We start from the raw sequence: 22,946 nt of genomic DNA, 5'->3' as shown, positions 1-22,946 counted from the left end.
TGGTAATGGCGGACAATATTGAGAAAGTACAAGAAGAGGCATCAAAGCCCAAGCAGAGGAAGCTGATACAGGAGTCGTAAAAGAGACCTTCCTACAAGCCTTTTGGTCCGCAAACTTCGGCATGATTGCATGTCTATTTTAACATTTCTTAAATGAAAATTCAATTGCTATTATTTCTTATAGTTGTTCAACTTGCTTCAAGCTACTTTCTTGTTATTGAAATTAGTTTAAAAGCATCGATATCTTCTTCCCAGTTTTTTTATTTCACTATCACGCCTTGGAGATATATCTTCGATATTATAAACATTTTCTTTTCTACAGAAAGCATTATTTCCTGCCTTTGGCATTTGGTTACTATTTTAGATGTATTGATCATCCGAGTATATGAACCTAATCTATCCATAAGTATTTTACATGCCATACTGGTTGGATGCACAAAGTTATTTCAATAGGCAAACGCTTTTTTTGATAGTGTGTGCATCCAATTCCATGTTCATATTAGCTTGGTTTTATATGTATCAACTTTCGTGACTAAAATATGTACCTTCATTTGCACATGAAAACCTCATCCCTAAAAGAATCTCATACAGACACAATAACATTTAGGAATATGTTATTTAGAGTGAACTGAGCCAAAAAAATTATTTACCAAGTGTGTTTCTAAACACTAAAGATTAGTAAGTGTCTAAGATTTAGGTGAAAATTTATGGAACTTTCAGAATAATTCCAATAATATTTGACACGCTAGCATTACGTTAAAAATAACACAGTCTATGCATTGCACGAGCATAAGACTAGTATATCCAAAAGTATCAATAACTACATTAACTCATGCTCAGATAGAAATAATTTTATTGTATAACTTCAATGAAAATTCAATGGAATATTATTGTGTTTATTAAAGACAAAGAAAATGATAGAAAAATATGATCAAACATCTCTCTCTCTTTCAAAAATGTGGTATCCACAAGTTAAGCCCCTATTTGATTCTCATTAAAATGAGAATACTTGACCAAAAAACATTTTCCCACGATGTTGATGAATTAAAAATTTTAGATTTGTCAATATATTTGTGAGATGAACAGGAAAAGCAAAATGCTCATTGAAAAGTGAATGCCAAAAATACCCTGCTTTGGTCAACTAAAATTACACAAGTACCCTCAACCCACTACCAAAAGGGCAGGCTTCTTTGAAAATGACATAAAAATGGGGCCATAAGTCATTGAGTGAGACATCCATTTTGAATACATTGGAGCTCAATGAGACAAATTAATGGTCCATGAAACCTCAAAAATAAAAATAAAGAAAGGAAAAAAAAAATGATTGAGACAACAACGTGGTAGCCAAAAGAGATCAACACATTTTGTAGTTCTAACTTTTAAAACCGTCTCCAATGGGTGTCCTATTGCACCATTTTGGTGCAAAATGGTATAACACTGTTTACTGCACCATTTTTTTGCATCAAATGATGCAATGTTCATTTTGGCCTTCTCTTTCATTTTTCAAAAATAATGGTTAAAAATGTTTTTGTCATTTTTGTTCTATAATAATAATAATAATAATTAATTGCATTATTAAAGTTTATTATTTAATAATAATTATGGATTTTATAATTTAGTAATTATTTTTGTAAATTTAGCGTAATTGTTTATAATAAATAAATAATATAATCAATTATTTTTGTCAATTTAACATAATATATAAAATATGTGAATAATTTAGTAATTAGTAATAATTCAATATATTTGTCAATTTAATATTACCTTAAAAATAACATGACCCTTGCATTGCACGGGCATAAGACTAGTAGATCCATATGTATCAATAACTACATTAGCTCATGCTCAGATAGAAATAATTTTATTGTATAACTTCAATGAAAATTCAGTGGAATATTATTGTGTTTATTAAAGACAAAGAAAATGATAGAAAAATATGATCAAACATTTCTCTCTCTCTATATCTTTTTTTATTTTATTTTATTTTTCAAAAATGTGGTATTCACAAGTTAATCCCCTATTTGATTCTCAATAAATTGAGAATACTAAACCAAAAAACATTTTCCCACGATGATAATGAATTAAAAATTTTAGATTTGTCAATATATTTGTGAGATGAACACGAAAAGCAAAATGCTCATTGAAAAGTGAATGCCAAAAATACCCTGCTTTGGTCAATTAAAATTACACAAGTACCCTCAACCCATTACCAAAAGGGCACGCTGCTTTGAAAATGACAAAAAAATGGGGCCACAAGTCATTGAGTGAGACATCCATTTTGAATACATCGGAATAAAGAAAGGAAAAAAAAAATGATTGAGACAGCAACGTGGTAGCCAAAATAGATCAACACATTTTGTAGTTCTAACTTCTAAGGTCATCTCCAATGGGTGCCCTATTGCACCATTTTGTTGCAAAATAGTACAATACTATTCATTGCACCATTTTTTGCCCCAAATGATACAATGTTCGTTTTGCCCTTCTTTTTCATTTTTCAAAATTAATGGTTAAAGATATTTGTGTCATTTTCGTTCTATAATAACAATAATAATTAATTGCATTATTAAAGTTTATTATTTAATAATATAAATAATAATAATTATGGATTGTATAATTTAGTAATTATTTTTTGTAAATTTAACGTAATTGTTTATAATAAATTAATAATATAATCAATTATTTTCGTCAATTTAACATGATATATAAAACATGTGAATAATTTAGTAATCAATAATAATTTAATATATTTGTTAAATTAACGATTTTATGATTTAATAATTTATATAATTATAAAATAAATAAATAAATACATTTTTTAAATAAGTACATTGTCAAAAATTGAAAGAATGAATAAAATAATAAAATACTATTCATTCGGTGTAAATTTTGATATAATGATTGGAGATGAATTTTGATTTGGTGCAAATTTTGATGCAATGCTGGAAATGGCCAATAATTATCATATCCAATCTGATCATTAATCTAGCCAAAGCACTAGGTTAGTGGGTAACTTGTCAATTGATGAAATATTGCAGTGTCTGAAGGTGATTTATTCATTTATTTATTTTCAAAAAAAGGAGCATAGATATAACTATGAGTTTTTCATATAACTTCGCTTTTTTTCTTTTTTCCCATTCATCATTAAAATTTTGTTTGTCATATTTTTCATATATATATCTTTGAAAAATATCTAAAAATTATGTGATATATATTTTGTGGGTTATGTTACATGTGCATTATGATATTCATAAGAATGTACATAATATACACTATTTTTCAACCATTCAATGATGTTATGCCATGTATATATTATGGTGTTTTAACACCATTTCAATTATCTATTCTTCAATAAAATAATATTACACGTAAATTCAAAAAAAATTCTTATTTTTTAATTATACATTTTTCATTAATATACTATTCAAAAATGTATTTTTATGAAAATAATAGAGCTCAAACAAGAGATAATTCTATTAAATAATGGGGGTATTCGAGTTGAAAAGTATGACTCTTGCATACCTGATGTGATTGGTTCAAATATTTGCGCTTCTATTTTGTAAATTTTCAAAATAACCCTGCTTTTTGGCCAGGTTCAAAACCAGGCAGCTTCCCTTGTATTCAGGGCTGGTTTTGAGCCTGTACTTACGGCTTTTTTGTTTTCAAAATCTGTTGGTTTAAATCAATCGGTTCACTCGATTTGATGAGTCAATGTTGATTCAATTATATATTTGTCCATTTATGTTTGAATGAATCGAATAATAATAATAATATATTTATCAAGTTTTATGTAGAGCGATCAATCGAGTTCAAATTTAATATCTCGCCAAAATTGTGCTTTTAATTTGGAATCTTGTTATATTTTCAAATCAAAGTGTACCTAGCTTGGGCAATTGGGTGTGTTTATCTTTGTCTTTCCTACTCCTTTAAACAAAGCTTTAGAACTAATTTAAATATCATCTGCCAGAACATGCAAAATACTAATAGTCTAATAATCTTTTGTAGATTTTGAGACGCGTACAAAAATGAAACGCCATTTACTTAAGAGAAGTCGGGTCTAACACGAGACTTCTTTTGTCCCATTTGTCTCCATATTTTACAATATCTCTTAAGTTTTATAGCAATAAATATAACAATTATTCTCGGTGTACAGGAAGAGGTTCCTATCGACTACTCACAACATGTGGATAATCCTATACATCGAGAGTAATTCTAAATATAAAGCATCATTATCAAGTGTCAATATTATCTTTTTCATCATTAACTCACCTATTGTAAGTAGTCGATAGGGATTTTGTGAAACTCTATTATGTACACCAAAAATAATTTTAAATATAAAGCATCGTTGTGAGGGGAGCTCTCTTTGTGGAAAGAGTCCAAATGAGTTGTGGGAACCTGGGAGCCAACAAGGGCACACGAGACTTCTTTTGTCCCATTTGTCTCCATATTTTACAATATCTCTTAAGTTTTATAGCAATAAATATAACAATTATTCTCGATGTACAGGAAGAGGTTCCTATCAACTACTCACAACATGTGGATAATCCTATACAGCGAGAGTAATTCTAAATATAAAGCATCATTATCAAGTGTCAATATTATCTTTTTCATCATTAACTCACCTATTGTAAGTAGTTGATAGGGATTTTGTGAAACTCTATTATGTACACCAAAAATAATTTTAAATATAAGGCATCGTTATCAAGTGTCAATGTCATCTCTTTCATCATTTAAACAAAAAACAAATGAAATTGTTGCACCATTCCAACCAAGACCGCTACCATTTTCGACTTTTATATGGACTTCGTTGTCCAAATTTGCCATTGACACGTTATTATAGGTAAATGCATCCAGCCGATTTCCAATTGTCCAATAAAGGCAAATTAATGTCTGACAAAATAGATTCAACTATTTTTTTATTAGTTTTTCACTTTAGATTAATGAGATTTTGGATAAAACAAGCTCTAAACGGGGGCTAAATTCATAAATCAATTAAATCACAAAACCAATGATTCTCCAGTTTATTCCTGGAATATATAATAATAATATAATAATACGTGCGGTCTGCTTAGATGTCCCTTTATAAATTGGATGATAGGTCAGTGAAAATTTCTGCAACACTGGAATCTAAGATCCATGGCTAACAATTCCAAATTACATGTAGTGATGTTCCCATGGTTGGCTTTTGGTCATATTATTCCATTCTTTGAGCTCTCCAAATTCATAGCTCAAAAGGGTCACAAAATCTCATTTGTTTCCACTCCAAGAAATATTGATCGTCTCCCAAAAATCCCTTCTCATTTAGTTTCTTCCATAACCCTAGTTAAGATTCCACTGCCTAAAGTTGAAGGACTCCCTGAATCTGCAGAGGCAACCATGGATATCAGGAATGAAGATATACCCTATTTGAAGAAAGCATTTGATGGGATGGAAACTGAGTTGACTCGTTTCTTGGAAAACTCACTTCCAGATTGGGTTCTCTACGATTTTGCTCCACACTGGTTACCTCCAGTTGCAGCAAGACTTGAAATTTCTCGTGCCTTTTTTATGATAATTAACGCATGGTTTTTAGCTTTCTTTGGACCATCTGAGATCTTGATTAACGGTTCTGATGAAAGGAAAAAAGCTGAAGAGTTTATGATTCCACCAAAGTGGGTCCGATTTGAGACAAAAGTGGCTTATCGAAGATACGAAGCAAACTGGATCGTCGCATCAAATCAAAAGAATGACTCAGGAGTTTCAGATATTTATCGAGGAGGTAACGTAATTCATGGGTCCGAGGTTATATTCATAAGACACTGCAACGAGTTTGAACCGGATTGGTTGAAATTACTTGAAGAGCTTCACCATAAGCCAGTTATTCCAGTAGGTTTAATGCCACCCCAAGTGGAAGAAGATGACAGTCAATCATGGGTTTCAATCAAAACTTGGCTTGATGATCAAAATATACAGTCAGTTGTTTACGTAGCATTAGGGAGCGAGGTGACTCCGAGTCAAGATCAAATCTATGAGTTAGCTCTTGGATTGGAGTTATCCGATGTTCCCTTCTTTTGGGCACTGAGGAAGCCATCTGGGTCAGACGATTCCTACTCAGAGATTTTACCAGACGGGTTCGAGGAGAGAGTCAAGGGTCGGGGTATGGTGTGGAAAAGTTGGGCACCTCAGCTGAAGATATTGAGTCATGACTCGGTGGGTGCATTCTTGACTCACTGTGGTTGGAGTTCTTTCATAGAGGGACTCTCTTTTGGTCATCCATTAATTGCCTTACCTTTTCTGGCTGATCAAGGTTTGAATGCTAGAATCATTGCTGACAAGCAGGTTGGCATAGAAGTCCCGAAAAACGAAGAAGATGGATCATATACGAAGAACAATGTGTCCGACTCGATAAAGTTGGTAATGGTTGCAAATGAGGGGAAGCAATTTCGAGACAAAGCAAAAGAAATGAGTGAAATATTTGGGAACAAGAAATTACACGATAGCTACATTGATAATTTCATTAAATTTCTTGAAAACCCTAGGTTCACGTTAAGTGCTGCTACAAGTACCAGTGCATAGTTTTCCATTAGAAGATCATAATTCTTGACTTCTTGTTATTTGGAGCACTAAGAATTTCCAACTATGTTCAGATGTTACAATTTGTTTGTCTCATACCATCTTCAACGTGAACGCCAAAACACCAAAATGCACCATTTTTTGGTGTTAAGGAGCTTCAATGGAATACCATACTTTGCACCATTTTGGTGAAAAATGGTGCAAAGTGGTCAAAGTCTTTTTTGCCATTTCTTATTCTTTTCCAAATAAATTGGTGAAGGGTATTTGTGTCATTTGTGTTATATATTTTTTAATACAATAAATTATTATTATTATTTGCATTTAAAATAAATTTTAAATGTAAGAAATAATAATTAATGAATTAATTAAAAGAAGAAGAAAATTTAAAATATAACAAACACAATTATTTATTAAAGTTAACACGAAATATAGTAAACAACGACATACATTCGATAATATAATTTTATTTAAAGAAAATGATACATAAAAAAGTGTATAGTTTAGTAAACAACGATATACATATGATAATCTACTATTTTTTGATGGCATGATATATTTTTTTCGTGTTGTGGTGTTTTTATTAATTATACTATGTTTTTTTTATATTTATTAATGAAATTAATCTTCTCCGTAATTTAACGTTAGTATTTATTTAGTAATTTATGTATTTTTATAAAATAATTAAATAAATAATATTTCAAATAAATAAATTATAAAGAATAAAAAAGGGGGAAGAAAATGGTTAAATACTGTTCATTTGTTGTAAATTTTACTATAATAATCGTAGATAAATTTTAATTTGGTGCAAAATTTGATACAGCATTGAAAATGACGTCATGCTATATTTATGATTTGAAGTTTTGCAGTTAAAATTTAACAACCTTAATTTTGACATCCAAGAACGTTGTTATTGATCATTATATATTCTGAAATCTACAGAGGAAAGAACAATAAATAATCAAGACAAGACAATCCTTTTGACATCCAAGAATTTCAGTTTACGCAGTAAAAAATAGAATATTCAATTTCCGAGTCATTCATTTTTGCACCATAAATGTGAATTGATCATATTTTAAGGTTGTTCGATCAGGACTAAATTTGTTTAAATGAACAGTAACATGGATCTAGTGTTAAAAATCAAATGGGCTCAACGGGTCAATTATATATAGGAGTGTTAAATGAGTTAAGTCATTCGACTCATGCACCGTCAAGCGACTTGAAGCATGACGTGAGGCTATTCGAGCTCGACTCATACTACCCCGTTTCATCAAATGTTGGTTAGATTCTTGTCAATTTTTGTTTACGATAATTTTCCGAAAAGTCAGTCGTCTTTTTCATAACACTACTGCCAAAAAATGATGTTGACGATGTTTGAATCGAACTTCTAAAATTAGTATTACACTATCGAGAGAGAATCTTTGTCCTCGTTTAAATTATCATCATTTTCAATTCATAGAAACAGTTTGGTATGGTTTGATTTCTCCGTCTTCGATATTTTTTTACAAATGACGTGTTATACGTTATTAGAAAAAATAAATTTTTAAATATTTCTTTCTTTCGTGGATTATAGTAAGAATACTAAATTTAGTACGCAGATGAACTTTCTTAAATCTTTACCCATCGAAATTGGTAATAAAGCATTAAAGCTTGTCCGATTTTCACTCACCTTGACAATAAATAAGACCAATCAAATTGCTCTTGCCTTGGATGGTTATATTAACGTTTGCTTCGCCTCTTAATCAAAGCATGTTCGCAAATGCACTGTGCTATCCACTACGGATCTTTCCCTCCACTGTTCCTTTTTCAAAGATAAACACTATACTTTTTGTAAACAGTCGTCCGATCATAATCACTGCAAAGGAAGACATTCCTTCTCCCGAAGTTACGAGATTATTTTTGTCGAGTTCCTTAAAAAAAGTTGTCTTACTTCCCTAATTATTCTTGTTGACCCCAAAAAATGTTGCTAACAGATGACAGACCCACCCGCGCACACGTGAGCGAAAGTCCAATATGCCAAAACACATGGATGATCTAAAACGGACAGATCAAGGGCGTGGGAATAGCTCAACGGTGCGGGACGAGAACTTTTGGAATCCAACGAGATGTTTTGTAAACCGATTGTACAATAATTACCAATCATTATTTGTAAATGTGTATCTAAATATGTATGAACTCGTTTATGTTGCAAGATAATAAGAAAGAAAGAGTTGAGTAAAGTATGATTTTTTTGTATTGATTCTTGCATTAGCCTTTGTATGGGGTATATGGGGGAGTATTTATAGCGTCACAAGTTAGATCGTGACCTTTGGTTCAGGGTACACGTGGCCTCATCCGAATAATTTACATGTCAAATTGTAGGCATCAGCCGCACCTAACCTGCTATACATTTATTGATCGGCAGAGCCGCCTCTACTAGTGGCAAAACTTAACATTTACACTCATGACAAACATCCTTTCAATCATTCAAGTAAGATCTTTGTGCAGAGGATCTCTTGGGAGAAGTGTCTACGGAAGATGCTGCTTTGTGATTCGGAGGCTACTACCTCGGCTATAGAGCTTCGGCCAACAGGACCTCGTCCACCTTCAAGGGGCCTCGACATATGGGCTTCGGAAGCTCCTCAAGAGGCAATGATAGATGGGCCTCGGTATATATGTGCCTAGGCTTCTGTGGACTCGGTTTGTGGGCCTTGACTATGCAAATCACCTCGACTTGAGTGCCACTTAGTTCGACATGAGTTGGCTGTGGGCCCCGGTGGGTTGCCCAGGTATGCAAACACATAACAATAGTCCCCTAAATCCAAATATAATCATTTATGTAATACGAGGATTTTGATGAAGTAAAGCCAGCCAGTTAAGTTGAAAGAAATTTTTCTACCCCAAATAATAGTCCCTCAAGTCCAAGTATAGATATTTATATTATGGTTGGAGTTATAAATGTGCTATTGTGGAAGAATGATGAAGCCGAGGTGGTTTGAGAAATCGAACATGCGAGACTTGTGGAGGTTGAATTCTTTCATCGTCCTCCTGGGTGGAGACAATATATGGAACTTGATTCCTCCGGGAGCTGTGGTCCACAATATAGCCGGTCAGCGGGGGGTGCTTAGCCTCACTGGCGTAATTCCTTTTAGCGTTTCGCGTTTCACTGCACACATATGGGCCTCCAAATATGGTATCCACCTCATGGATAAGGGTCTTATCATGAGTTTGCCGATTTCTTCGGTGTCTGTGCCCTTCCCTGGGCCTCTCTGCATCATGCTCCTTTCGTCACGGGGAAACATCCCTTTGACGGGGAGCGGTCTCTTCACGTTCAAGTCGATTGTCATACCTAGGTGGGAGCATGTTCGTCTGGGGCGATTCATTTTTATCCCTGGGAGGTACTTACCGGGTACAGTAAGCATAGTCTCGACAATTTTCTGTGTCGTGACCATAGGACCGGTGGTATATGTAGTATTCGGAAAGGTTCGAATTTAACCTATTTCTAGGTCCCGAACCTCGGCCTTGGCGTCTTCCCCTGCAGGATCCTTGCGGAGTTCCCATCTGCTGGGTGTTAGTGACTAGGTTGATATCCTCATATGCCAAGGTAGGAAATGCGTTCAGAGTGGTGGTGGCAAGTGCTTGCCTAGAACTCTCATTACCGGCTTGGTTCATTTGGTAATCCATCAAGTGGGAGGTCGACCCTCTAGCACGCTATCTTTGCGGAGATGGGAGGCCTCTACTTACCTTGTTCCTATGCTCAATCAATTCTTCATTGATGATCTCTCGTCTCATCATCTCGAGTAGGGCGTCATAGGTGGTGGGGTCTTGATTTTGCACGTCCCTTCAAAACAGTTTGTTCATGTTCAGGCCTCCTCTCAGTGTAGATAATGCCTCACGATCGGTGACTTGTACACAGTACGTCATCTCATCAGTGAAGCGTGATAAGAAGCTCTTCAGGGACTCCCCATGTGCCTGTCTCATATCTTGGAGATGTTGGATGGGAGCCTCTCCCTCTTTGTTCACAGCGAACCTCTTCAAGAAGGTGGTTTTGAATCCAAGCCAACTTCTTATGCTCCCAAGTGGTAACCTACTATACCAAATTTCAGCTGCTTCACTAAGTGCTAAGTGGAAAGGTCTGCATTTCACAGCTGGGGTGGCGCCGCTTAGGCTCATGTGAGTTTTGTAAGCATTCAGGTACTTCTCTGGGTCGCCTCTCCCGTCATACTTTGGTATCTTGGGCATAGCGTAGTGGTTCGAGACCTGGGCACTCTTTAGTTCCCTTGAGAATGGTAGGTTTTTATCATCATCGTCTAAGTCACAAGACCTCTGCTGCTCATCTGAATCGTTTTCATCGGCCTCATACCTTGGTGGTTGGTGAGAGGTGCCGGGTGGCGCCTATTTCTAGGCGATGCAGCACCGGGGGGGCATTTTCATGCCTTTCTTCCGACTGTTGAGGCATTGGAGGTGGGAACTGTGGCCTTGTCCAAGGCTCGTGAGGCTGTTGTTGCCTAGGCCTTAGTTCTGTAAGGATGATTTTGTCAAATACACTACCTGATCTCTTATATCTTCGCTTTTGCTCATATGGAGGTGAGAAGTTATCATGGTTCAAAGGACCTCGGTGGGTCGCCCAGAAGCGTAGTTGGAATAAACATCAACTTCCACTTCCCTTTCGAATGGGCTTCTACTTCGACTATAGTCCGGCGAGGCAATCCTCTGACTTTGAACTTCATCTTCTTGCTGGTAGTGCCCTTGGGGGGCATTTGGAGGAATAAAGAAGCATCCATGGCCTTGCATTTGGGCCATGAGTTCCCTCATAGCCATGTTCTGGTTAGCAATGTCCCTCATGTTGGTTGTCATAATGGCCATTTCTCTTGATAGCCGGGCTGTCACTCGCATTCCACCTATTCTATGGCAGTGGTGGAGTCGGTGCCGAGCTGTTGGGGCAGTTGCTGGAGGGGGCAGACCTGCTTTTTCTCTTACCCTCCTAGGGGGTGTATCTTCGTTTGAACTCATTTTCTTTGTTTGACCTTCAAATTCTTGCTAAGTTGTGGGGCTTCCTCTTGTTATTTTTCAAGAACAAATCTTTTTTCAATAGGGATACCCAAATGTTTCTCTTCAATAAGCTTTCACCACAATGTTGTTCGTGATTATTGTATGGATTCCCACATAACGGCGTCAATCTGTTGACCCCAAAAATGTTATCAACAGACGTCGGACCCACTCGTGCACACGTGAGCGAAAATCCAATACGCTAAGACACATGAACGGTCTAAAACGGACAAATCAAGGGCGTGGGAGTAGCTCAACGGCGCGGGACGAGAACATTCGGAATTGGGTGGGATGTTCTTAGACCGATTGTACAATAATTACCAATCGATATTTCTAAATGTGTATCTAAATATGTATGAACTTGTTTATGTTGCAAGATAATAAGAAAGAAAGAGTTGAGTAAAATATGATTTCTTGTATTGATTCTTGCATTAGCCTTTGTATGGGGTACATGGGGGAGTATTTATAATGTCATAAGTTAGATCGTGACTTTTGGTTCGAGGTACATGTGACCTCATCTGGTTAATTTACATGTCAAATTGTAGGCATCAGCCGTACCTAACCTGCTATACACTTATTGATTGGCAGAGCCGCCTCTATTAGTGACAAAACTTAATATTTGCACTCATGACAAATGTCCTATAAATCATTCGAGTAAGATCTTTGTGCAGAGAATCTCTTAGGAGAAGTGTCTACGGAAGATGTTGCTTTGTGATTCGGAGGTTGGTACCTCAGCTACAGAGCTTCGGCCAACAAGGCCTCGTCCACCTTCAAGGGGCCTCGGCATATGGTATTCGGAAACTCCTCAAGAGGCAATGATAGATGGGCCTTGGTATATATGGGCCTAGGCTTCTGTGGACCTCGGTTTGTGAGCCTTGGCTATGCAAATCACCTTGACTTGAGTGCCACGTGGTTCGACATGAGTTGACTGTAAGCCCTGGTGGGTTGCCCAAGTGTGCAAACACGTAACAATTCTCTTTCTACTAACCCGTATTAGTTACAGGCAGATATAATGATCAAAGTGAAATCAATAGTCACCCCCTCTCCTGTTCCTTAATCAATTTATGCTTCAAAGAACCTGATTTGAAGATCTCTTGTACTGGGAGATGAAAAATGTTACCTTGTCCAAAAGTAGGTGACAGATATAGTTATATAATAGGTGTTGACAAGATTTGGGGAGGGCAATTAAAATTGTGATGGATTTTGTAAGTCATTCTAAATTTAGATGTCTTCAATTGAGACTTTAATATATTTTAACAAATTTCATTAAATTTAAGTATCTCCAATTGAGATTTTAATAAAATTTAATAAAATCTATTAAAATTTAAGTGTAATCAATAACTAGTGGATTTGTAAAAGTTTCATTAATCGAAGAATTTTAAAATATTTGGATGAATTTTAAACTTAAAAGTACATATTTCCAAATCTTTTGAAATTTCACCATATTTGATGAGATTCTTATGAAATTTGTAAGAATCCATTCAAATCCATGGAATTCATTAGAATTCATAATATTTTAAAATTTATTAAAATCTTAGGCTCCGTTTGATATACCATATTTTCCATGGAAGTTGGAATTGAAAATGTCATTTTCCACTTTTTGCTATGTTTGATAGGCAATATTTTCTTGGCAATTTGTTTTTTGGCACGTGACCCTATTTTCCACGAAAATGAGGAATTTGTATTTCTGTGGGTTAGGGAATTGGTTTTCTTGGTTATTGCTTTTTTTTTTTTTTTTTTTTTTTTTTGTAATGGAAATAAATTCTATCTCGAACTGTAAAAAAATTTTTCGTTAATTGACAATTTTCATGTAAATCAAAGTCAAGCGAACACCAAAAGATAAATGATTTTGTTGGTTTAAAGTCAAGTGAACACCAAAAGATAGATGATTTTGTTGGCTTTATTATTATTATTATTTTTGCAATGGAAATAAACTTCATCCCCAAAAATCAGTAAATTTTATCCCTTTAATTGACAAATTTCATGTAAAACAAAGCCAAACGAGTACAAAAAAAAATTTATTTCAACATTTTTATTTGAAAAATTATACCCATCAAACACAATAAATTGACAATTCCAAATAAAACAATTTCTAAGCAATTCAATTCCTTATAATTCTTTTTTTTTTCCACCCAAATTCCATCTTTACAATCAAACGGGCCCTCCTTAATTTAGAACATGCCCTTTAATTGGATGAAAAAGTTGAATATATTTTAAATAGTCAAATGATAAGTTATCAAGTGATATTAGGGATGACAATTGGGCTCGTCGACTCAGATCGTCCGTGGCTCGGCTTGAAAAAAGCTCGAATCAGCCTGGCTCGAGGCTCAAATCGAGCCCCACTTTTAGATGCAAGGCAAAGCCCGAGCCGACCCGTATAGCTCGCTGACTCGAGACAACCAAGCAGATATTTAATTAAAAAAAATTTAAAGGCAGCGTGGCAGGTTGTTGCCTTATTTGGCAGCAACTTGCTGACTTAAATGACAGCTTAAATAAGTTGCCATTTTTAATTAAAAAATATTCAAAACCATACAAAACCCGAGCTGAAAGTTCGGATCGAGCATAATTTTTTTGCCGATCTTTTGCTAGGCCCGACTCGGGTTCGGAAAAAAGCTTGGATATTTTATTTGAGTCGAGCTCGAGCCTAAAATTTCGGCTCATGAGCCGACTTGACTCGACTCGACTCGTTGACATCCCTACGTGATATTATGTCAAGAATTATATTAACTATTATATATGTATCTCTGTAAATGATTAGCTGGGAGACAGATAACGAGAATCTGACACGAATTCTCCAAGTTTTGGCTCGTAATTGGATCAAAATCTTGGCCAAAATTTTATAATATTATCGTTGTTGTCTCAAGATTTCCGTCAAAATCTTAAAACGCAAAAATAATACAAATATAAAACGTTGGACGAGTCAAAGGTATAAATAGTTTTTAGTCTTAGTTGCTTCCGTGCACGTGTTTTGCTGGCAGTGTTCCAAGTCCATCATGCACTGCACCGCATGATAATAAAAGGACACGTGGGTGGGCTCAAATGGACCAAGAGCCGTGACACATCTCTTCAAGAACGTGCCATTTAACAGTATAAAATTCAGAGTTGTTTTCATCCTTATTGTCAAACTTATGAACAGAAATTTTAAAGAAAATCGAATATCTAATCATTGTTCCAATTTCAATTATGGGATAATTGGGATTAGTAATTTTTCAATAGAGTATTGCTATTAGTAACTCTACATTACGGCAACGGTTCTATATGACATACACATGATGCGTGAAATTTGATCTTTGTTTGAGCCATACTTTTTATCAAAATATATTATTGAATAGTAATCTAATCATATTTTAATCACATATTCTTTAACAAAATAATATTATACGCAAATACAAAAATTTTCTTATTTTTCAATTACATATTATTCATCATAACACTATTACAAAATGTATTTTTTGAAAAAAAAAAAAAAAAAAAGGATCAAACAAGCCTTATTCCGTATTTTCAATTACAGCAATAAGACCCCAAATTTCTAAAATTGAATAAAAAATCAGCAAACCTGCTCTCTTTTAGAGAAATATTTAGACTGTTCCAAATACTAACGTGGATATATAGCATTGATTCTGGGTCTAAAAATCAATGCTAATACAACTATTCAATCTAAAGTTAAAGAAGAATCCAACTGAAAGCTCGATTTGATTCGAATAAGTGCATTGATAGAAATCAAACGTGCTAAAATGGAAAACGTCATTTTCCTTTTATTACAGTAATCCCATGGGTTCCATTAAAAATTTAATATATTTTTCTTTTTAATCATACATCCTTCAATAAAATAACGTTATGCGTAAATTCAAAATATTTTCTTACTTATTAATCATATACAATCTCAAAAAGATTATCATTTCAAAATATAATTTTCTCAAAACCTCATCAAGCCCCTATTTGGTGGCCTTTAATTTGAAAATGCTATATTTTGAATAGTATTTTTTATTTTTTTAGAATTTAGAGTGTGTTTGATTGACATGGAAAATATTACCTAAAAAAGAAAATATTTTCCATCTTTTGTGGAAAATAAAAACCACCTCTACACAAGAAAAATATTTTCCTTAAAAATAAGGAAAATTAGGCATATTTTCAAAAGTTGGAAAATGTTTTCCATGGAAAAAAATAGCAATCAAACACTCTAAGTGAAAATTTGGATTGAAAACTGATATTTTCCATGGAAAATAAATGTAATCAAATACACCCTTAACGTTTAAAAGTGAATTTTTTTTAATTATTTGTGAAATATTTTATTGTAGAAATCTGTAGTTAAAAATGATTATAAAAAATAAGAGGGTGCTTGACACCCCTTTTGTTAAAAAAATGAAAATAGTAAATTGATGGAGAATGTGTAAATAAAAAATAAAAAAAAAGTTTTTTATTTATGTGAAATATTATTTTAATGAAAATTGTGTGATTAAAATGAAGAGATTGAAAAATACATTTTGATAAAGATGAAAATCAAATAGGACTAAATTAAAGATCATCAAACAACGGGTAAAATGGAGGCAAACAAGGGCTATATTGCCCGCCTTCAGAGTCGGTAAAAGTCTAAAATTGATTGCGCATCATTATCAAGAAGAATAGAGACAACTTCTTTCACCATTGCAAATGGCACCACATGATTCTCGCCGTTCATTCTTATTTAAGGAATAATAATAAACTAAACGTTCTCTAGTCAAAAAAAGTCACGAGAAAAATTGTGCCGACGTTGATGTGATAAATCATGATTGAATAATTTTTCCTTTTTTTTTTTATCTTTCAATGATTTCACGTCATGTAATGTCTGTAAAAAATTTTTGTCCAAAAATTCTATACGCGTAGCATTGTTTTGTCTTGTTAGAAGCCCCTTTAAATTGGGTAGTAACTCGGTTGAGTTGCAATACTCACTCCCTTATATATACAAATCACCACCAGTGAAAATTACTGCAACAATGGATTCCAAATTACATGTAGTGATGTTCCCATGGCTGGCTTTTGGGCACATCATTCCATTCCTTGAGCTCTCCAAATTCTTAGCTCAAAAGGGCCACAAAATCTCATTTGTTTCCGCTCCAAGAAATATTGATCGTCTCCCAAAAATCCCTTCTCATTTAGCTACTTCCATAACCTTCGTTAAGATTCCATTGCCTAAGGTTGAACAACTCCCTGAATCTGCAGAGGCGACCATGGATATAAAAAATGAAGATATGCCTTATTTGAAGAAAGCATTTGATGGAATGGAAACTGGATTGACTCGTTTCTTGGAAGACTCAGCACCCGATTGGATTTTATACGATTTTGCTCCACACTGGTTGCCTCCAGTTGCAGCAAGACTTGGAATTTCTCGTGCTATGTTCTTCATCATAAACGCTTGGTTTTTAGCTTTCCTTGGACCACCAGATACCATGATTTACGGTTCTGATGAGAGGAAAAGAGCAGAAGATTTTATGATCCCACCAAAGTGGATCCAGTTTGAGACAAAAGCAGCTTATAGACGGTACGAAGCAAACTGGATCGTCGGAGCAACTCGGCAGAATGAATCAGGATTTACGGATCTTTATCGAACTGGCAAAGTAGTTGAGGGGTCCGAAGCTGTTTTCATAAGACACTGCAATGAGTTTGAACCAGATTGGTTGAAATTACTTGAAGAGCTTTACCATAAGCCAGTGATTCCAGTAGGTTTAATGCCACCACAAGTGGAAGAAGATTACAGTCAATCATGGGTTTCAATCAAAACTTGGCTTGATGATCAAAATAAACAGTCAGTTGTTTACGTGGCATTAGGGAGCGAGGTGACGCCGAGTCAAGATCAAATCAACGAGTTAGCTCTTGGATTGGAGTTATCTGATGTTCCCTTCTTTTGGGCACTGAGGAAGCCATCTGGGTCAGACGATTCCTACTCGGTGGTTTTGCCAGACGGGTTCGAGGAGAGAGTTAAGGGCAGGGGTATGGTGTGGAAGAGTTGGGCACCTCAGTTGAAGATACTAAGCCATGACTCGGTGGGTGCATTCTTGACTCACTGTGGTTGGGGTTCTTTTATAGAGGGACTCATTTATGGTCTCCCCTTAATTGCCTTACCTTTTCTAGTAGATCAAGGTTTGAATGCTAGAATCATTGCCGATAAACAGGTTGGACTAGAAATCCCAAAAAATGACGAAGATGGATCATATACAAGGAACTCGGTGTCCAATTCAATAAAGTTGGTGATGTTGGAAAACGAGGGAAAGAAATTTCGAGATCGAGCCAAAGAAATGAGTCCAATATTTGGAGATAAAAATTTACATCATCGTTACATAGAGAATTTTATTAAGTTTCTCGAAAATCATAGGATCTTGTAGGGCTGCTACAAGATAATTTCCTGTATGTTGGATCATTAAAATCTCATAATGCTTCACTTTTATTGTTCCTTGGAGCACAAAGAATTTCTAATTATGTTAAAATGTTGCTATTTGGCTGTATTAAGCTATATATATGATTTTATGTTTTGAACTTAAGGAGTTATTTATGTTGATGAGTTGCAAGAAATATGATTAAAAGGGAATAAATGTACAATGAAATTTGTGTTTAAAACGAAATTTTAGTTCATATCAAGTATATAAAATTCAATAATCCAGTTAAATATCCATAGCAGAAACAATATTTATTATCGTATTTAGTCATTTGTACAGAAAATTTTCCACAGTATTTGGCCATATTTCTCTCATGTGTGGGACCTACCATAAATAAAAAATTGCCAAAAATTACCCTCACCCAACTCATATACGTGTGTTCTAGCAGGCTTCTGTGCCTACAGTAGGGTTGTATATTATCAATGAAAAAATATTTAATTCATTTGCATTGGGATTCTACAATTGCTGATTTTGAACTCAAGTGGAAAGACTTGGAACTATAAGCACATTTTCAAGAGACTTTATAAAAGTGGATATTTCTATTTTGTCTTTATTTTAAAAAGTTAATAGTTAAAATTTTGAAAACTCTTCAGATTAATATTTTAAAATAGATAGTGAATTTAACTCCCCAAAATTGAAAAGCCAATCTTTCTTTAAAAAAAATACATTTAATGTAATGATCCAGTATCTTTGCTCAAGTCGTTAACTTACGTACTATTCATTATGGGAGAACTTAAGCCATCTTACTCTTCATGAATTTCTATCATCTCCCCTAAGTTCGAATCTTGAGAATGCAATAGAAATTCGTGAGGGGTAAGATGGACTTTAACTCTCTCATAGTGAATAGTACCAAAGTTAATGATTTTACCATAGAGATCAGATCGTTACATTCAAGATATTTCAATTTCCAATGCTCTATTTATTGACCCCAACTAAATAGTATTCCATCCATTCCACAAAAATAGATTTGCTTCCATTTTACGGTTAAGAAAATGTAATTAAGATAATTAGAAATATAAATTTTTCTTACTTGTTTTCTAATATACCCTATATTAAATAACAATCAAAATGTGAATAGTTCATATTTGTTAATAGCAAGACACATTAAATAAGGACATATTAGAAAACCAAGAAATCAACTAAATTGTCAGAAATGAAATTGATCTATAATTTGGGACAGATAAAAAAGGGAAATCAAATCTATCATGGCACGAATATAATATCTACGAAGAAAATGGGGGGGGAAATAGTATAATGATACAGAGGTAAGTAAGTGAAAATGAAAAAAACATGAAAAAAATAATGATTGCATTGTTGAGGAGTAAAATTATCATCATTTGATGATTCTTATTGTGTAAAAATGATATTTTTTTAAAGAATATGTGGTTAAAAATTGGAAAAAATTTAGATTTACGAACAAAATATCTTATTGTGTGAATAAGTGGTTTAAAATGAGTATGAAAAATAAATTATTTTATTTTATAGAGAGTCAAACATGGGCTAAATGTTAAAAATAAAGAGGATGTTGAAGGATTTAAATTTTTTTGTTTCATTGGATGCTCTATAAATTATAAATAGTCTTTAAACATGGAGAACAAGATACTGTAATTGTTCGGACTCGTCATGTGAGGAATATGTCCTCTATGTTGTCTTGTCTCCCCCGTGTGGTTTCAATCATTGTCCAATAAATTTCACACACTTTTTCCAAACACTCAACAAAATTGCCCATTTCTCGAAAGATTATATACCATCCATTCGTTGATTTATTTATACTATCAACAAATAACTGGATGAAAAACTATTTTTTTGAACAGTCCAATTGAATAATAACATGTGATAAAATGTTAACAACGACGTACATCAAGCATAATTGTTTCTTAAAATGTTTTGTCTCTGTCCTGTTCATATAGAGTGGGAATGTCAATGGATAATAAACACGATATGCACATGAGAAAATGGAGAATAAGAGAAAAATGGAGGTTTTAATTCAACCGAGGGGCTTTAAAGTCGTTCGTATAATAGAATTATGCATAAAATCCTGAGGAAATATCTTATCACCATTGACTATAAGTTCAGCCACAAGTTCAACGATTATGTCTTATATATTCAACTAGTGCTAAGTCAAAATAATAATAATAATAATAATAAATAAATAAATTTCCCCGAGATTAGGTCACTAAGAACTAATGTGCATTTATATAATAAATTTCTTGTACATACTTCTTTTTACAATTAAATATTCTATTAGCTGTCTTCCAACTTCGATTGCTCCAACAATGTTTTTTGAGCTTCTATGAGTGCCACTTTAGCAGCAAGTGCTGCTAAACCGTGTTCAACAACATGGCAGTACTCCTTGGATCTTAAGAAGTTCTCCATTAGCATGCTCCAATGATCATAGTGGGCATATATATATATGTATATGACAGGAAAGGGGAAAAAAAAATATATCTAAATGAGTTTGTTAATTGTTATTGCTCCTACAATAATGAGTAAATCAATGCAAAATGGATTGGATTTTCGCACTTCAAATACTTGAAACGACAGACAGATTTAGTCTAAAAAGGGCTATGATACCGCTATCAACTGCGAATAAACATAATATGCTGCTGCACAAGAGAAAATGGAGAATAAGAGAGAAAAAAGGAGAAATGTTGGTGCCCTTTTTTATTTTTTATTTTAATTCAATCGTTACCCGTTCAGGTTCAAGTTCACTGATCATGAGAATAAATAACAATAAATTTTTGACACGGATTTTCCCAGTTAGTAGGGAAATTGGGGAGGGGATAGGCTTATTCTTTAACTTTAATTTTTAGATTTAATCATGTGTTAAAATAAAAAAAAGTAGCAAAATTTAAATAAATAAATGAAAAAAAAAAGCGATGTGAAATTAAGATGTTTTAATTCTTACCCGGTTGCGATTCCTAAAATTTCCACATGAGGAGCACAAGTCTGTTACTTTTAACATTAAAATCAAGTTTAAACATTTGATCTTCAACTCCAAGCCGAAGGTTAAGATTTAGTTCAAAAGGATTCATAATGTCTAAATTTTCCTCCAGATAGCATTATTCTTTGTACATTACATAATTGTCTTCAAAACTAATGTGACATCCGCTGTGTAAATGTCCTCGAAATCACATTAGTTTTTGATCGGGTATGACTCCAATATTTCTGCAACTCCCCAATAAGTATTTTAGTTGGCATCCAGCCAACAAAAACAAGTTTGATCTGTGTCCACCTCCAAAAATTTCCCGATATGATTCCCGCCTATTTCTTCAATGTCTGCCTTTACGTGAACTAACAGGATACTGTAAACCTGAACTCAAAAGGGAATATTCGATCAAGAAGGCTTCATCATGATGGATCGATGTGTTGTCTGTTGCTAGAACAGAGCCCTCTTTAATTTCCATGGTTGCATCATTGGGACTTTCTGTTGATCCTCTTGGTTTGTAGATCCCAGAAAGAACACATGACTTTCACAAATTTTATGTTCTAAATTTGGGTTAGCTTCTATAGGTAATGAGAAAATCCGTAGGACACCAAAAATATAGCTATTATGACACTTTGTTTGCATTGTAATCGTATAAAAGCAATTAATATACACATTCCAGGGTAAGCAAGCATTGAGGAACCAAAACGTAGAATTCACCTTGTTATCTTTGTTAAAAGTAGAGCTTCTCTAGGTAAATGTCAATGGCACCCAACAAAATCATGCTGCAAATTCAACTATAAACAACCCATTATACGTGGAATTTCTCTTGCTTTTTTCATGATCATTTACGCATGGTTTTTAGCATTTCTCGGATCAACAAAGATCAGGATTAACGGCTATGATGAGAGGAGAAGAGTAGAAGATTTCATAATTCCCCCAAAGTAGGTACGGTTTGAGACAAAAGCATCTTATCGACGATACGAAGCAAACTGGATTATCGCGGTAACTCAGTAGAATGAGTCAGGAGTTTCAGATAAGCATCGTAACGATAAGGTAATTGATGGATGCGAGGCTATTTTCATAAGACATTACAATGAGTTTGAATTGGTCTAGTTGAAATTACTCAAGGAGCTTCACCGTAAGCCAGTGATTCTAGTAGGTTTAATGCCTCCCCAAGTGAAAGAAGATTACAATCAATCCTGGGTTTCAATCAAAACTTGGCTTGATCATCAAAATAAACGGTCAGTTGTTTAAGTTGCTTTAGGGAGTGAGGTGACACCGAATCAGGATCAACTCAATGAGTTAGCTCTTGGATTGGAGTTGTTATTCCCCTTTCTTTAGGTATTGAGGAAGCCATCCGGCTGGGGTGAGTCTTACTTGGTTGTTTTACGAGATGGGTTCAAGGAAAAAGTTAATGGCCGAGGCATGGTGTGAAGAGTTGGTATTGGGCAAATTATTGTTAAACGACCTCTTCAAGCTATGATATTACTAGGTATGTTTTCTCAGTTGGTATTGACCAAATGACTGAACAAAAAATTGACGCTATAATGAAATAGCTCTATCCAAAAACTGTTTGAGCCATTTGAAGTAGTCTAATTTAATTAGTGCTACTCACGGCTCATTTCACTTACTTGGACGGCTAATATTTGGTAAGCCATTTAGCAGTCCATTTACCTCCATATTGGGCTCGACTCATTACTGTACCCTAATTAATACTTATATATCTTGAGCTACCTCGTCTCTTGGTCATATGATTTCACTATCTGTCTCTCCCCCCTGCATGTGAAAATGAGCGACTTTATTTGTGAATTCTGCCTACTGCTCCCTTTCACCGCCTTTATGGTTATTTTCTTCTTTGTATTATCTCTTCCTATGCATATCCTAAGTGGGTGAACGAGAAGCAATCGTGAGTGAGAAGTGGTTTAAGAGATTTTGGGTTGATTTCATAGTGGTGTCGATTACTGGAGAAATTGAGCCCGATAAAGCCTTGGTGACACTCTATTATGATTGGGTATGGTCTGGTTCGATTCCCCA

General features: G+C 34.3%; 2 protein-coding genes across 2 annotated transcripts; both read left to right on the top strand.

Moving 5' to 3' along the window:
• The first annotated feature begins 4,987 nt into the window (after positions 1–4,987).
• LOC111397147 (putative UDP-rhamnose:rhamnosyltransferase 1) lies at positions 4,988–6,820 on the top strand. Its single transcript, XM_023023905.1, has one exon. The coding sequence runs from the start codon at positions 5,133–5,135 to the stop codon at positions 6,549–6,551; it is 1,419 nt and encodes a 472-aa protein (XP_022879673.1). The 5' UTR covers positions 4,988–5,132; the 3' UTR covers positions 6,552–6,820.
• A 9,647-nt stretch (positions 6,821–16,467) lies between these two features.
• LOC111397146 (putative UDP-rhamnose:rhamnosyltransferase 1) lies at positions 16,468–18,088 on the top strand. The gene has a single exon (XM_023023904.1). It carries the CDS (start codon positions 16,547–16,549, stop codon positions 17,930–17,932), a length of 1,386 nt encoding a protein of 461 aa, XP_022879672.1. The 5' UTR covers positions 16,468–16,546; the 3' UTR covers positions 17,933–18,088.
• The last annotated feature ends 4,858 nt before the right edge of the window (positions 18,089–22,946 follow it).

This window comes from Olea europaea, chromosome 7, assembly GCF_002742605.1.
Source record: "Olea europaea var. sylvestris chromosome 7, O_europaea_v1, whole genome shotgun sequence".
Classification (NCBI taxonomy): Eukaryota; Viridiplantae; Streptophyta; class Magnoliopsida; order Lamiales; family Oleaceae; genus Olea; species Olea europaea.
This window is presented reverse-complemented; position numbering and strand designations above follow the sequence as displayed.